Source organism: Taudactylus pleione, unplaced genomic scaffold, assembly GCF_031769625.1.
Source record: "Taudactylus pleione unplaced genomic scaffold, aTauple2 ptg000195l, whole genome shotgun sequence".
NCBI classification, from domain to species: domain Eukaryota; kingdom Metazoa; phylum Chordata; class Amphibia; order Anura; family Myobatrachidae; genus Taudactylus; species Taudactylus pleione.
The window spans coordinates 2,236,230-2,252,113 of record NW_028284597.1 but is presented as its reverse complement, the minus strand read 5'-3'; the positions used below and the strand labels follow the sequence as shown (position 1 = coordinate 2,252,113).

The 15,884-nt window shown below is 47.5% G+C and overlaps 2 protein-coding genes across 2 annotated transcripts; both read left to right on the top strand.

Moving 5' to 3' along the window:
• Window positions 1-9,779: 9,779 nt before the first annotated feature.
• Window positions 9,780-10,595, top strand: LOC148518936 (cyclin-dependent kinase 5 activator 1-like). Its single transcript, XM_088476807.1, has one exon. It carries the CDS (start codon window positions 9,780-9,782, stop codon window positions 10,593-10,595), a length of 816 nt encoding a protein of 271 aa, XP_088332933.1.
• Window positions 10,596-14,751: 4,156 nt separating this feature from the next.
• LOC148518935 (cyclin-dependent kinase 5 activator 1-like) lies at window positions 14,752-15,567 on the top strand. Its single transcript, XM_088476806.1, has one exon. It carries the CDS (start codon window positions 14,752-14,754, stop codon window positions 15,565-15,567), a length of 816 nt encoding a protein of 271 aa, XP_088332932.1.
• Window positions 15,568-15,884: the final 317 nt, after the last annotated feature.

Here is a 15,884-nt window from a genome sequence, read left to right as displayed (position 1 = left end):
ACATACGAGGCCATCCAGCCAACATTTGGTTATAGGCCGGCCATCCTTTCCTGTGAAACCCAGAGATCTCAGACCACTAACAAGGAGTCCGATTTCCGTAAGGAACTTGAACGGATCACATAAACCCAAAGAGGCCGGACCACAGTCAATGAGGCCACACCAGCCGAGAGGACTGGGGACTGAATGGCCGTACCATAAGTTCCAGAATAATATGGAACCTAAAAACCACTATGAGAACGCTCCCAATTCAGACACTCTCCTGGTTGATATAAACACCCTGAGAGAAAGAGAGAGCCTAAGCAATAGACCATGTAATGGCTATCACAACCAGCGGTTCCAATGACTGTCCCCGGAGGGAACAAAGAACCACTACTAACTCCCAAGGAATACCTAGGGAGGACAAATGGAGGCATAATCCAGAAAACACTCCAAAGGAGTGTCCGGAAGGAATGCCAGAATATCTGGAAATCCTGGACACCGGAGGATCGTATCGACAGGAACAATACCATAAGAATTATGGCTGCCACAGTTTGTGGTAGGTCCCAGCAAAAGCTGATCTATGTGCCCTAATCATTCCAACGATGACAAAGCCAGGGAAGCCGTAAGACCACTGTAGGGACGCAGTCAAAGACAAACGACCCAGGTCCAAGGCAAAACCAAGGACCCTGAGACAACAGGTCCGGGCAGTGAAGCATCAGGAATGGAGTATCGATGGAGAGACTCCGAAAATCCAAGTACCCCTGACAACTGGGGCAATCAGGAGCCACCAGCGGAAAGCATCTCCGTCTCGATTGAAACACTTCCAAAAGACCTCGAGGAAGAAAGGAGACAGGAGAACACAAGTACACAAAGTGGAAGGACCACTTCACCGACAAAGAGTCACTGAAGGTTGCTTCAGAATCCCCAGAGCTGGACTGTAACACCATAGTGTGATAAAGTCAGAAGGCCATGAGGGTCACCTCAGGGTGGTCCCCCCTGCTCACCAGGAGATGAAACCTCTCTTGGGGAAGAGACTAGTCCGCGGGATGCACATCGTGACGGCTGAGGACTCCCGCTTCCCAATGGAGAGTTCCTGAAATTAACGCTGCCGAGATGGTCGGGAGGAGACCCTCGGACTATGTCCGAATGTGTGACATACTCGTCATTGCCACCCAACGAACAGTGTTGCTAAAAAGGAAGCCACTGTCCTCACCCTGTCGGACTGAACCTTTTCAGGTTCAACGGGAAACAAGAGTTATGCCAGAGTAAGTTAATTGACAGGGTGGAATCGACAGACGTCCAACTACACTGAAATGGATGCGAAACAGACACTGACCATAGCAAAGAATACCCTGGACGAGATGGCCATAGCCACCCGGACAGGGACTGACTTGCCTCCGGAGAGAGCATCATCGTTTGAACAGTGATCCGACAGAAAGAACTCGTTCCATCTGGAGATGAGCCAATTATGGAAAGGCCTGGAATGGAACTGAGCCCATTCCACCCTTCCAAAGGCAGACACTGAATATTTGACCAGGCATCCCAGAGCGTAAAGATATATGTCGACTGCGTAGACAACCACGTACTCCTAATTGGAAGAGTGGAGATTCCGTCTTACGCCAGAAGAATTCTCAGATTCTGAGAATCCAGCAGGGCTCCTAGATGAAGAATACCCAGAGAGGGATGCAGGGAGGACTTTTTCCCCATTGATTAAACGTCTGCACCCTGAAGAAGCCACGGTCATCCTGACCTGGCTGTAAAGTACCCCGGTGATCCCACTAAGAGCAGGAGGCCATCCAGGTACAGGAGCATTGGGATACACTGAACAGGAGAACTGTCAGAAAATCCAAAACGCTGGTAAACCCCTGTTAGGCTGAGGACAGTCCCAACAGGCAGAGCCCAAAAAATTGTAAGTGTTGCTGTGATACAGCAAACCTCAGCCCATGCTGATGAAAGGTCTCTGAAAGTACCCGTAGGCACGCGTCCTGTATATCCAGTGATACCATAAAGTCCCCAGGTTCCAAACATCGAATGATGGAGCATAGGGATTTCCTCCTGAGCCCAGGTAGCTTTAGGAACTGGTTCAGGGAATTGAGACAGAGAATAGGCCAAAGAGGACCATTCAGCCACCGCACCAGAAAGAAAGCAGAACAACCAGTCCCTCGCTGAGATAGTGGGGATGGCCTAATTAGCTCCGCTTACCGCAACAACTATATAGCTTTCTGGATTTGTAAGGCCCTGTTCGGGTCTGAATAAGGGCCCTCGTACTATCACATGTAAAGAGGCCGCCTGAAAAAAGAGAGGGCGTACCCTCCTACCCACGTAGCCGCGGCAACTTGACACTAGTACCGGGCGAACTGAGAAAATTGGTATCTCCCAGTTGCAGGCCTGTCCCGTCAGGCTGAAGATAAATCCGTAGGTTCAGAAGCAGGATCGGCTGGCAGTCCAGGCCTGCTCGGTACTGGATATGTCGGCCCTTGTAGAGGCCAACAGTCTACGAAGAAACAGACCTTTAGGCTGACCCAGAGGACAAAAAGACTTAACAGACTAATAGGGGTATTCAATATGGGTGTGACAAGTCCGTTTTTTGCGTTAATATCACTGGTTTTAGTTTTACACCGTATTCAATTTCAAAGACTTATCGCAGTTTTGAAAAGTCTGTGATAAAAAACGGTGATAACTTTTCACCATTGAATAGGTGTCGAAAAAAAGTGCAGAATTGGGGTTTAGGGGTGCAGGCTTAAAAAAAATAGCCTGCACCCCTGAGAATGACATTTAAAAAAGAACTATGTCAAAAAAAGTAAAAATAAAAATAGGGACACCCCAAAAAATTAACTTAAAAATTGGGGTGCAAAAAAAAAAAAAATGGGAAAAAATTGTTTAACAATAGGGAAATAGGTTCAGGGCTATTCTGCAAGTATGCGGCAGGTGTTTTCTAGAATAGAATTATAGCGGCAGGTGCACAAATGCAGAATTTTTAAAAATTTACTTTTGGGACATCAAAATATGCTAGTACCCATTTCATGTACCCCAAATTTGATGGGACCACTAAAAAAAATGAAAAAAATAACCTAAGTGCTCTTCTGCATCACTTCTTCAATGTCGGGAAAAAAACACCTATTTAAATCCACGACTTTCAATTAAAGGCTAAAACGGGGGTACCCATAGTGTTCCCCCATGTTTTTACAACTTTAGGGGGGTCTTACAAATATTTTAAGGAAAAATTCGTAACTTTACGCAAATCCAACTTCGGAGTATCCCGTTTTCGTTAATTTGATATTGAATACGGGGATAAGCGGGAGCGCGCAGCAGACATAACGCAGAAAAAAACACCGAAATCAAACGTTTACTTCGGCAGTGAAGTTAACGTTTCATATTGAATACCCCTCTTAGTCTGAGGCCTTGTAGTGGGCATAGTTGAAGGCGGTAAACTTGTCGTTAGTAATACTGCCAATGTTACTACAATCTTGTCAAGGTCAGGACCAAACAAGATCTACACTATAGATGGTATCTGCACCTCTGCATTCCCAGAGCGCAGCCATAGGGTATTACGGAAGATACAGTCGCAGCAGGAACTCTGAAAATTAGGAGTCTGGTATCCAATATAGGCATTTCCACCTATGACAACTGCATATAGTACATGAGCGACCAAATACATTTGAACCCCAGACGTGTTCGAGGGGAAAAAACTTTACAAATGCATCAGCCCAGTATGCAATAGTATTAACCAACCATGCTATAGCCATGGTAGGATGGGTAACAACCCCTGAAAGCGAGTATACTGATTTCAGGCAGAGTTACCACCTACGGATCCGAAGAATCCGACCGCGCAGGAATGGGAGGCGTATTAACGTCTGTAATCAGACGAGTAACACACCCATCCACCCCAGGAGGGGCTCGTGATGATCCTCAGGGAATTTGGGACAGGAGGCCAAACGCCGTTGTAATACCGCGTATCTGGCAACAGCCAGAGTTCCGCCATGCGATCCACCCGCTAGTCCGCAACAGGGAACCCGAAGGCATGTAAGACTGAGAGTGTATGATACAGGTGCAGGTCAACATTCACTCTAACCAGAATGGACCTGCTACCAGCCCTAAAGCAGGGATAATAATACCTGAAATAGGCTTCCCCCCGTGTAAGAGGGAAAGAGCCCAAAACAGTATCCAGTGCACAGCAGAGCCAACTGGGAAGTAACCACAGGGCGTCAACCACGCCAATTTGCGTTTCGTAGGAAACGACATCCACCCAGGGTGGCTGTTGTGGTAATCCCTGCAAGGGGAATGACAGACTATTGTGGCACCAGGGGGGAATTCATGTACTGCGAAAAACCTCTGCAGGGAGCGGTAGTCTGTGTCACAGGGGAAGAGTGCAAGAAACTGCGAGATGAGATGAAAAGGGCAGTATGGTGAAGTAACCCCAAGTGAGGTACAACAATGGGGCCCACATGGCAATCCGCAATTGAAAGGATCCCGAGAAAATAAACCACCCAAGGGGGTCGTGAAAGGGGCCGGCACCAGATGACGCCACATACAGAACCCTTTATGAGTCAAATCCTCCGCACTAACACCTGCAGCACATGACTTGCAGGATAGTAAAAATGGGTGCAATATAACGCTCTATCTCCTGGTCAGACATATCTGACCAACGCTCTTGGCGGAAATATCAAGCAGCGCTATACTGGTCCTGACTGATGCCAAAAATTAGCTGCAGGGACCCATTTTCAGCATATGCAACACACAGTTCCATCTAAAATATGGCAACGTGCAGCACGCAGCAGTATGTGACAAACCTCACAAATATTAACAATTATATAAATGTGAGGTCTCAGAACCACCCTAAGTACAGCTGTATTAGGGCAGATAAAGAAAAGGGATAGATGTACACTGACAGGTGAGAGAATAAAGTACAGACAGTCAGCGCTAGCATAAGTCACAATGTAGATATATACATATATACATAAACATGTCATATAATATACTGCACTATGTAACTGCATTCAACTTACCCAGATTCAGTGTCTGGGAAGGCTACAGCGCTGTGTACACTGACCTGATGGTAAGGTACGCAGGGGGACAGGGCTCACTGCCAGCTCCAGAGCTCTGCCTGGAGACCTCAGAAGAAGCGTGGCCCGCGGAGGAAGTAGCTCAGCGACGCCAGACTATAATACTGAAAGGCGCACTGAGCTGAGGGGAGGAGCCGCTGTAACAGGGAAGGCTTGCTCCCCTGGCCGGTTATTAACCACCGGGACGCTGGCTCCCTGCGCCGATTGTTAAGTCCCTGGTGGTCTAGTGGACACACGGGGTATGGGGGGCCCGCCGCCACCGCCGGCGCCTCCGGTCTGTCCCCTGAGACCGGAGGCACAGGACTGCATTTGAAATGCTTGCGGTGATCCGCGACCATACCTGCTTCCTGTGGATCCGGCAGCAGTCCTGGGCGCCCACAGAGTCCGGCTAGTAAAGACTCTGGGGTCCCGCTGAGATCCCCAGATCTGTACTGGCATCTCAGCGCCAGCGGGGTGACGGAGCGGCAGCTTTGATGTCCTATGGACAGTCCGACGCTGCCGCTCTGAAGAGTCCAAAGTCCAATGGAAAAACTTTGTCCTAAAAAAATAAAATAAGCTTAGGGGCTGCTAATCAGCTCCCCCTGCGCTAATGGTGACCCGACTCCGGCCGGACACCAACTTAAACTGAAGTGCCTCTGGCTTGGGGGTGGGGTTATAGGGAGAGTGGCCCCATTGCATCCTGGGAGCTAAAAGCTTTAACTGCGTGGTGCCCGGATTTGGTTCCCAACCTATACCCCAAGGTCAACCCTGTGGACCCCCTATGGACCCTGAAGTAGAAAGATTGATTTTAAGCAAGGCTCCACCTTCCTGTCCGTGTAATCCTTTAGCGATGAAATGGAAGGCATAGGCAGTGTAGCACTCTTGATTAATCAAGTACTGTGAGAATCCACTGCAGGCGGAGATTCCCACTTTTTGCAATGACCTGCAGGAAACGGATAACTAGAAGCTAAACGTTTTTGCGGCTGAAACGTCTTACTAGGCAATTGCCAGGCCTCCGCCATGTGCTCTGTCAACTGCTCAGAGAGAGGAAAAACTGCTGAAGTCACTTTTGCCTGTTTGAAATTCGGGTATTTGGATTTAGGGGCCGGAACGTCATCCTCTATATCAAGAATGGATCGAACCACCCTTACCAATGCTGGCACATTAATAGAAGACTTAGGTTCCACTTCCCAGACAAGGGAAATCAGAGTCAGAGCCCTTAGGCATTTTCCTCATCATCCGAGGACGCATCTGTGTCTGACAGTTGCGTAGACTGGGACGACATAACATTGCGCTTAGACTCCTTCTGAGGCTTTTCACTCCGCAGCATAGTCTGAAAGGCTGAAGATGAGGCCGCCAAACTCTGGACTGAAATGGAGAACAGAACACATTTACCCAAGGTGGCTGACCAGCTTGCAGAAGTCCCTGGAAGGGAATGACAGACTAGAGCAGTAACCCCTGATAGGGAGCAACAGTCAGAGGCCCAGGATTAGACTGCAATAATTGCAGGATACCCTGAGAGGGAAGAATGGGTGTTTGGGGTAACCCCATATGAGGAAGAACAGCTGGGACCGCAAGGCGATCCGCGATAGAGGCCAGCACCTGAAAAAACACCACCCAAGGAGGGTCCTGTCCAATATTTGGGGGTGGGAGGGACCAGGTAACTCATAGCACCTCACACACAGCCCATCCTTCGATAAATCCTCCTTACCGACCATTGCAGCGCAGAGTGGGAGCAACGGAGCACTCAACCTCCGTATCAGACACGGCCGAATAAATTAATAAATATATATATATATATATTAAATATATTGGGAAGTTCAGTAGAGCACAACTGGTGAACCTACAAGCATGCAAAACACAGGTCCACAGATATGGTACCGTGCAGCACGCAACTGTATGTGACAGACCTCACAAAATACTTGAATTTATATATATTGAGATCAATTGAGATAAAGTGAGATTAAAGAAAAGCCCTTCCCATACACACCTGTCAGGGCTGTAGGGGAGAGATAGGGATAGGCATAGACTGACAATTTAAACAGAGAGAAAAAACACAAGACAGTCAGCGCTAGCAAAAGTCACATACCATGCAGAAAGTAGTGCCACTACAATCAACCTGCCCAGATTCAGTGTCTGGGAGGGCTATAGCGCTGTATACACTGTTCCTGCAGAGGAGAGGTATACAGGAGGACATGTCCACTCACACACCTGGGAGACCTGCGCTGCCACCTATAGCAAAAGATGGCAGCCGTAGAGAACTCAGAGGAGGTGTGGGTGTAGGAGAAGAGCAGCTCAGCGACGCCAGACCCGAGCGGAAAGACGCGTTGAGCTAAGGACGCTAGCAGGGAAGGCTGCCTCCCATGGCTGGCTATTAACCCCCGAGACGCTGGCTCCAGTTGCCGGCAAAGTTCCCTGGTGGTCTAGTGGAAGCGCGGGGTAAGGGAGGGGCCCGCCGCCACTGCCATCGCCTCCGGTCTGTTCCCAGAAACAAAACACTGCATAAAGCGGTGACTCGCGATCCTTACCTGTCCCCGTTGATCCGGCAGCAGTCCTGGGAGCCCGCAGAGTCCGGCTAGCACAGACTCTGGGGTCCTGCTGAGATCCCCAGATCTGTACTGGCATTGCAGTGCCGGCGGGGTGGAGGAGCGATAGCTTGGACGTCCTATGGACAGTCCGACGCTGCCGCTATGACAAGTTTAAAGGTAAAATTTAAGAAAACTCATAAAATAAGCTTACGGGCTGCTAATCAGCCCCCACTGTGCTAACGGTGACCAGACTCCAGCCGGGCACCATCTAAAACTGAGGTGCCTGTGGCTCGGGGGTGGGGTATAGAGGAGGATGGAACCAGTGCATCCTGGGAGCTAAAGCTTTAACTGTGTGGTGCAAGTGGATCCAGATCCAGCTATTCTCCAAGGTCAACCCTGTGGACCCCCTATGGACCCTGAAGAAGAAAATAAGTTTTCTACCTCGGCCTATCACAAGCCAACGGACAGGAACAGCTTCTTAGATGCAAGAAGTCATCATCCAGAACCCCTTTCTCAATTCCTACGTACGTGTGTATCATATCTCTAGTGATTGTAAAGATGCAGTCAAACAAATCGACTTGCTATTTAATAGATTACTCGGCAGGGGTTACAACCAGCGGCGGCTCCTTACCTGTCTGGCCGGGGGGTCTGCAGTCCACATCATCCCTCTCCTCCCTTTGCCATCCCAGGAAACACCTCCCCTTAGGATTGCCTGCCCGAACTGTGATTAACAAAGAGTGTTTTAATGGGAATGCTCGAGCCTGCCAGTGCACAGAATGGGGGCTCAATAGTGACTGACTATGGGTGGTGGATTTTACTGGAAGGGTTGTGGCCCAGCAGCTCCTAGATAAAATCTACCACGCACTGGTTATAATTCATTTAACCTTCATCTTGGTATTGAGTTCAGGAGAATGCAAACAATAAAAAAACTAATAAGGAAACCCCAGCATAGCAATGAACAGCAAATTAATGGTCTTAATGTGAATCTAAAACGCAAAAGCGGTGCTATCCAAGAGCAGACAGTTTAATTTGCACCTCTACTGTGTACAGCTGTGCCCCTGGATGAGGAGACATCAGGGCTGTATAATTATGGCTTTGTGAAAACAGACGCTGCTGAAGGGTGATCTTGCTGCCCAACTATGGTGACAAAGCCACGGCATGGTCTGGACATAAAACTCACTGTAATTATGCAGTTTTAGCCGGCAAGCAGAGCTACTTACCTTCACCTTTGGCCAATATCTAAAGCAAAGGGTCCAGTTGTATAAGCTAAAGCAGACACAGAACATAGTCAGGACAAATCTCTGCCAACATAAATGAGATTTTCTATTGGTCAGTGAAATGTAAATAGATTCCTCCTTCATGGGTTCTTGGTTTAATAGCGGTTTGTTATAAGGGGTTTCAATTATTAGGATTAAATAAAAATCTCACACAGAGCCTCAGAGATAATGATTTAGGTAATTGCTATAATGGGTGTCAAAAACTATAATATAATGTTTTACTGAAATGGATTTTGCTACCTGGGGGCCACAGACTTAAGGTGGGTACACACATATCGGTAAATACAGAAAAACTTGCTAAAGCCGGCATAGATGAACGACGGAGGGGGGGCTGCAAGGCCATGCTGCATTCGGCAGCATGGCATCGCTAACAATATATCCCCAGATTGTACTGCAAATAAAGACGAATGGGGATATCGTTAATCACTTGTACGTTCGCTCATCCTTCACAATATATCATGTTCACACTAGACGATTAAACAAGATTGTCATAACAATGTGACATTATCGGCAATATCGTTTAAAAAATCGTCTAGCGTGTATGCACCGCTACCGTAGTCAGAAAATTATTTGACACTTAATATTTACACACTGTACATAGATAATCAGTGCTACATTGGTTTACTATAGTTTTCTGCTGCTACCTGACCAGCACATTACATCACTTTTTGAATTACCTAGATGTTATCAGTAGCTCATTAGCATAAAAAACGCATCACAGTCACCATTCCGTGTCACAATGCCCATTGTACGCAGAGCATCTCTGACAATAGCCTCCTGGACTCAGTTGCTGCCTAGTCTACAAACGGGCAGCTTCTTTCACAAAGTGCTGAAAACGGATCGTGCCTATCTGATTGCCTGCTGCAGTCAGAGCGACCACAGATCACAGACCGAATCCGAATTTGCTTCCTGCAGACATTTCTGCTTGCAGGTACCATGGATTAAAAATAGGAATGTGGAATTGTATTCCATTCCGATGCTGCCGCAAGGCAGGTCAGGCTGAGGAAGATGCATCAAATGGGACCCATCGCGCTGCTGTCGAGAACAGCGAGACTGGAAGATCAGTTGACAGACACTCGCTCATCTGGCGCTTAAGGCGATTTATGACTAAAAGGAGACAACGCAGAAACGGTGAAACCAATGTTACCCACCTCATCAGAGAAAGTATGAAGCATTCTCTATCCTGTGTGGATTTAACAACCTTCACACAGGCCTCACCCAATACTTTTGCTAAGAAGCCTGCGTCTAATGTCTTTGAGTCAGCTGAAGACCAGAAAGTGTGCACGAGTCCAAAATGCACAATGATGCTGGCATCCACCAGCGGGCTCCTGAGTTGTTTTGCAGAGTTCATCTGTAGAAGGTGTCACCAGCTGAACAATCTGTCACCTACAGATATAATTCTATGGATGACAAGTATAGACATGTCTCTCACTGGATACTGGCAGGAAGAAGGCTTCATCAATCCGACCAATGTAGTGTTCCTCTACATGCTCTGCCAAGAGTTCGTTCTATCAGAGTTGGACAGTGAGCAAGAATTACTGGCATTTCTATCCACATGTCTTTATATATCCTATGCCTATGTGGGTAGTGAGACCTCCTATCCAATGAAGCCATTCTTAGTGGAAAGCTCGAAGGAAGACTTTTGGAACTGTTGCCTCTATATTATTGATTTCATGAGCACAAAGATGCTGCGCTTCCATGCTGACCACCATTTTTTCATCCAGACCTTTGCCGATCTCATAGCTGAGGGTGGACAGGAGAGCACATAGACAGCCTACCATCAAATTCCACCATCAGTTCCGGGCTCTTCGCCGACACAGTAAGCGTCACCATTGGCTCCAGGCTGTGTGCCATCACAAACATCAGGTCCAGGCTATGCAATGACGCAGCAAGTTCCACCATTAGTTCTAGGCTGTTCGCTGAAACTGCAAGTTCCACCATCAGTTCCAGAATTTATAATAATCGTTGCATTTACAATAAAATGTTTTTGCTTTATTTCTAGAAAATTGGTTGGTGTATAATTTTGCTTGATAGGTCTCGTATATGGACAGGGTTCAACTAGGCAATGTTTTGTGATTTTCTCACTGCAACAATGCTCTGCGGAGGGTCCTGAGATCAGTGTTTGGGACAGTGTTTGTTCCCAGCGCCGGGTAAGCCACCTCGGTGGGTACCTGGTGAAGGGACCGCCTGGTCCCTTCCACCAGTGTCGGGGGTAGAAGCTTGGCTCCGGGCCAAGTAGCAGCGGCGGTGGTCTGGTACTGGCCGCGAGCTTTTGGCTCGCGGTCCAGCAGCCAATTGGAGGCAGAAGCGACGAGCCAATCACGGGTCGTCACGTCATAGCCCCGCCCACTCGCGGCATCTTGAATAGACGCTGCTGAGCGGGAATGTTCAGTCAATTGGCGGAGGGGAGCAGTGCAGACCTCCCGAAAACAAGTGAAGAGCGACGTGGCAACAGTTCCGGCAGCCGCGCAAGAGGACAGAAGGCGGCGTGATCAAGAGGGAAGAGGCTGCGCCGCTGGCTAGGATGGGCCAGTGGCAGAAGACTGAAGCTGAGGATGGGAGAGGACTGCGGAGGTGGAAAGTAAAAGAGCGATCGAAGCTCCCCCCCGAAGCCTCTTCCACCATGTGGGTAGGCGGCCTTGGGCCCCCATCAGTGGCGTAACTATGGAGGGTGCAGGGGGTGCGGTTGCTATGGGGCCCTTCAGCTTAAGGGGCCCGCCGGCCCAGCGATCGCACCCCCTGCACCCTCCACATGCCGGGCGCCCGCAGAGATTGTGTTACCAGCGGACGCCCGGCTCCTATTCAAACCCCCGACGGCAGCCGGTGGACGGAGCTCACTCCGTCTTCCGGGTCCCGCAGTGCACTATGGGAGTGACGTCATGACGATCCTATCACATATCCCCCCCCTTTGTTTCGACCTGTAGGGCGGAACAACTGAAGCCCCCAAACAATGAACACGTGACAACGCGTCTGCATTGGCCAGCTGGCCTCCTGGCCTGTGTTCCACTGAAAATTTACAAGTTTGTAACGCCAAGAACCATCTCGTAATTCTCGCATTACTGTCCTTATTTTCGGACATCCACTTCAAAGGGGCATGGTCAGTGATCAATTTGAACTTTCTTCCAACCAAGTAGTACCTGAGAGCCTCTAATGCCCACTTTATGGCCAACGCCTCCTTCTCCACTGTGGCATAGTTTCTCTCATGTACATTCAACTTTCTACTTAGATAGAAAATAGGGTGTTCCTCACCCTCCTTGTTCTGGGACAGCACCACTCCTATACCTACTTCTGATGCATCGGTTTGTACTATGAATTCCCTTTCAAAATTAGGAGTCATTAGGACTGGTTGGGAACACAACGCTACTTTCAACTCCTGAAAAGCTTTCTCTGCCTCAGGACTCCATTCTACCATGACTTTTTGTTTGCCTTTGGTAAGGTCAGTCAGTGGGACTGCCATGGTGGCAAAGTTGGGTATAAACCTCCTGTAGTACCCCGTAATTCCCAAGAAGGCTCTCACCTGCTTCTTATTCAGAGGCCGTGGCCAGTTTTGTATGGCATCAACCTTATTGAGCTGAGGCTTTATCAGGCCTCTGCCAATGGTGTATCCCAGATATTTTACTTCCGCCATGCCTAGACAACACTTTTTTGGGTTGGCTGTCAAAACTGCCTTATAGATGGAGTCCAACACTGCTTGTACTCTAGGCAAATGAGACTGCCAATCAGGACTATGAATGACCACATCATCTAGATAAGCAGCAGCATACTATCTATGGGGCCTTAGAATCCTATACATCATTCTTTGAAAGGTAGCAGGTGCCCCATGTAGCCCAAAGGGCAACATCTTATATTGAAACAACCCCTCTGGTGCAGACAAAGGTGTCTTTGGCATTCTCAGTTAACGGCACTTGCCAATACCCTTTGGTTAAGTCAAGAGTGGTTAAATATCTGGCTGTCCCTAGCCTTTCAATTAGTTCATCCACCCTAGGCATTGACAAGGCATCGAACTTTGACACAGTGTTCAATTTCCGGAAGTCATTGCAGAAACGCACACGCCTGTCGGGCTTTGGAATAAGCACAATGGCACTTGACCACTCACTATGCGATTCTTCAATTACATCCAACTGTAAAAATTTTTTAATTTCTTTCGATACTGATTCTCTTTGGGCTTCTGGTAACCTATAGGGCTTTAGGTTAACCTTAACCCCTGGGTCAGTGATTATGTCATGTTTAATGACCGAGGTTTTACCTGGTATGTCAGAAAACAGCACCCTATTTCTGATAAGAAATTCTTTAACTTCGGCAGGGGTTACAACCAGCGGCGGCTCCTTACCTGTCTGGCCGGGGGGTCTGCAGTCCACATCATCCCTCTCCTCCCTTTGCCATCCCAGGAAACACCTCCCCTTAGGATTGCCTGCCCGAACTGTGATTAACAAAGAGTGTTTTAATGGGAATGCTCGAGCCTGCCAGTGCACAGAATGGGGGCTCAATAGTGACTATGGGTGGTGGATTTTACTGGAAGGGTTGTGGCCCAGCAGCTCCTAGGTAAAATCTACCACGCACTGGTTATAATTCATTTAACCTTCATCTTGGTATTGAGTTCAGGAGAATGCAAACAATAAAAAAACTAATAAGGAAACCCCAGCATAGCAATGAACAGCAAATTAATGGTCTTAATGTGAATCTAAAACGCAAAAGCGGTGCTATCCAAGAGCAGACAGTTTAATTTGCACCTCTACTGTGTACAGCTGTGCCCCTGGATGAGGAGACATCAGGGCTGTATAATTATGGCTTTGTGAAAACAGACGCTGCTGAAGGGTGATCTTGCTGCCCAACTATGGTGACAAAGCCACGGCATGGTCTGGACATAAAACTCACTGTAATTATGCAGTTTTAGCCGGCAAGCAGAGCTACTTACCTTCACCTTTGGCCAATATCTAAAGCAAAGGGTCCAGTTGTATAAGCTAAAGCAGACACAGAACATAGTCAGGACAAATCTCTGCCAACATAAATGAGATTTTCTATTGGTCAGTGAAATGTAAATAGATTCCTCCTTCATGGGTTCTTGGTTTAATAGCGGTTTGTTATAAGGGGTTTCAATTATTAGGATTAAATAAAAATCTCACACAGAGCCTCAGAGATAATGATTTAGGTAATTGCTATAATGGGTGTCAAAAACTATAATATAATGTTTTACTGAAATGGATTTTGCTACCTGGGGGCCACAGACTTAAGGTGGGTACACACATATCGGTAAATACAGAAAAACTTGCTAAAGCCGGCATAGATGAACGACGGAGGGGGGGCTGCAAGGCCATGCTGCATTCGGCAGCATGGCATCGCTAACAATATATCCCCAGATTGTACTGCAAATAAAGACGAATGGGGATATCGTTAATCACTTGTACGTTCGCTCATCCTTCACAATATATCATGTTCACACTAGACGATTAAACAAGATTGTCATAACAATGTGACATTATCGGCAATATCGTTTAAAAAATCGTCTAGCGTGTATGCACCGCTACCGTAGTCAGAAAATTATTTGACACTTAATATTTACACACTGTACATAGATAATCAGTGCTACATTGGTTTACTATAGTTTTCTGCTGCTACCTGACCAGCACATTACATCACTTTTTGAATTACCTAGATGTTATCAGTAGCTCATTAGCATAAAAAACGCATCACAGTCACCATTCCGTGTCACAATGCCCATTGTACGCAGAGCATCTCTGACAATAGCCTCCTGGACTCAGTTGCTGCCTAGTCTACAAACGGGCAGCTTCTTTCACAAAGTGCTGAAAACGGATCGTGCCTATCTGATTGCCTGCTGCAGTCAGAGCGACCACAGATCACAGACCGAATCCGAATTTGCTTCCTGCAGACATTTCTGCTTGCAGGTACCATGGATTAAAAATAGGAATGTGGAATTGTATTCCATTCCGATGCTGCCGCAAGGCAGGTCAGGCTGAGGAAGATGCATCAAATGGGACCCATCGCGCTGCTGTCGAGAACAGCGAGACTGGAAGATCAGTTGACAGACACTCGCTCATCTGGCGCTTAAGGCGATTTATGACTAAAAGGAGACAACGCAGAAACGGTGAAACCAATGTTACCCACCTCATCAGAGAAAGTATGAAGCATTCTCTATCCTGTGTGGATTTAACAACCTTCACACAGGCCTCACCCAATACTTTTGCTAAGAAGCCTGCGTCTAATGTCTTTGAGTCAGCTGAAGACCAGAAAGTGTGCACGAGTCCAAAATGCACAATGATGCTGGCATCCACCAGCGGGCTCCTGAGTTGTTTTGCAGAGTTCATCTGTAGAAGGTGTCACCAGCTGAACAATCTGTCACCTACAGATATAATTCTATGGATGACAAGTATAGACATGTCTCTCACTGGATACTGGCAGGAAGAAGGCTTCATCAATCCGACCAATGTAGTGTTCCTCTACATGCTCTGCCAAGAGTTCGTTCTATCAGAGTTGGACAGTGAGCAAGAATTACTGGCATTTCTATCCACATGTCTTTATATATCCTATGCCTATGTGGGTAGTGAGACCTCCTATCCAATGAAGCCATTCTTAGTGGAAAGCTCGAAGGAAGACTTTTGGAACTGTTGCCTCTATATTATTGATTTCATGAGCACAAAGATGCTGCGCTTCCATGCTGACCACCATTTTTTCATCCAGACCTTTGCCGATCTCATAGCTGAGGGTGGACAGGAGAGCACATAGACAGCCTACCATCAAATTCCACCATCAGTTCCGGGCTCTTCGCCGACACAGTAAGCGTCACCATTGGCTCCAGGCTGTGTGCCATCACAAACATCAGGTCCAGGCTATGCAATGACGCAGCAAGTTCCACCATTAGTTCTAGGCTGTTCGCTGAAACTGCAAGTTCCACCATCAGTTCCAGAATTTATAATAATCGTTGCATTTACAATAAAATGTTTTTGCTTTATTTCTAGAAAATTGGTTGGTGTATAATTTTGCTTGATAGGTCTCGTATATGGACAGGGTTCAACTAGGCAATGTTTTGTGATTTTCTCACT

What these genes read in the sequence shown, in the direction of transcription:
- LOC148518936 (XM_088476807.1), top strand. Translation starts at nt 9,780, where the DNA reads ATGTGGAATTGTATTCCATTCCGATGCTGCCGCAAGGCAGGTCAGGCT.
- LOC148518935 (XM_088476806.1), top strand. Translation starts at nt 14,752, where the DNA reads ATGTGGAATTGTATTCCATTCCGATGCTGCCGCAAGGCAGGTCAGGCT.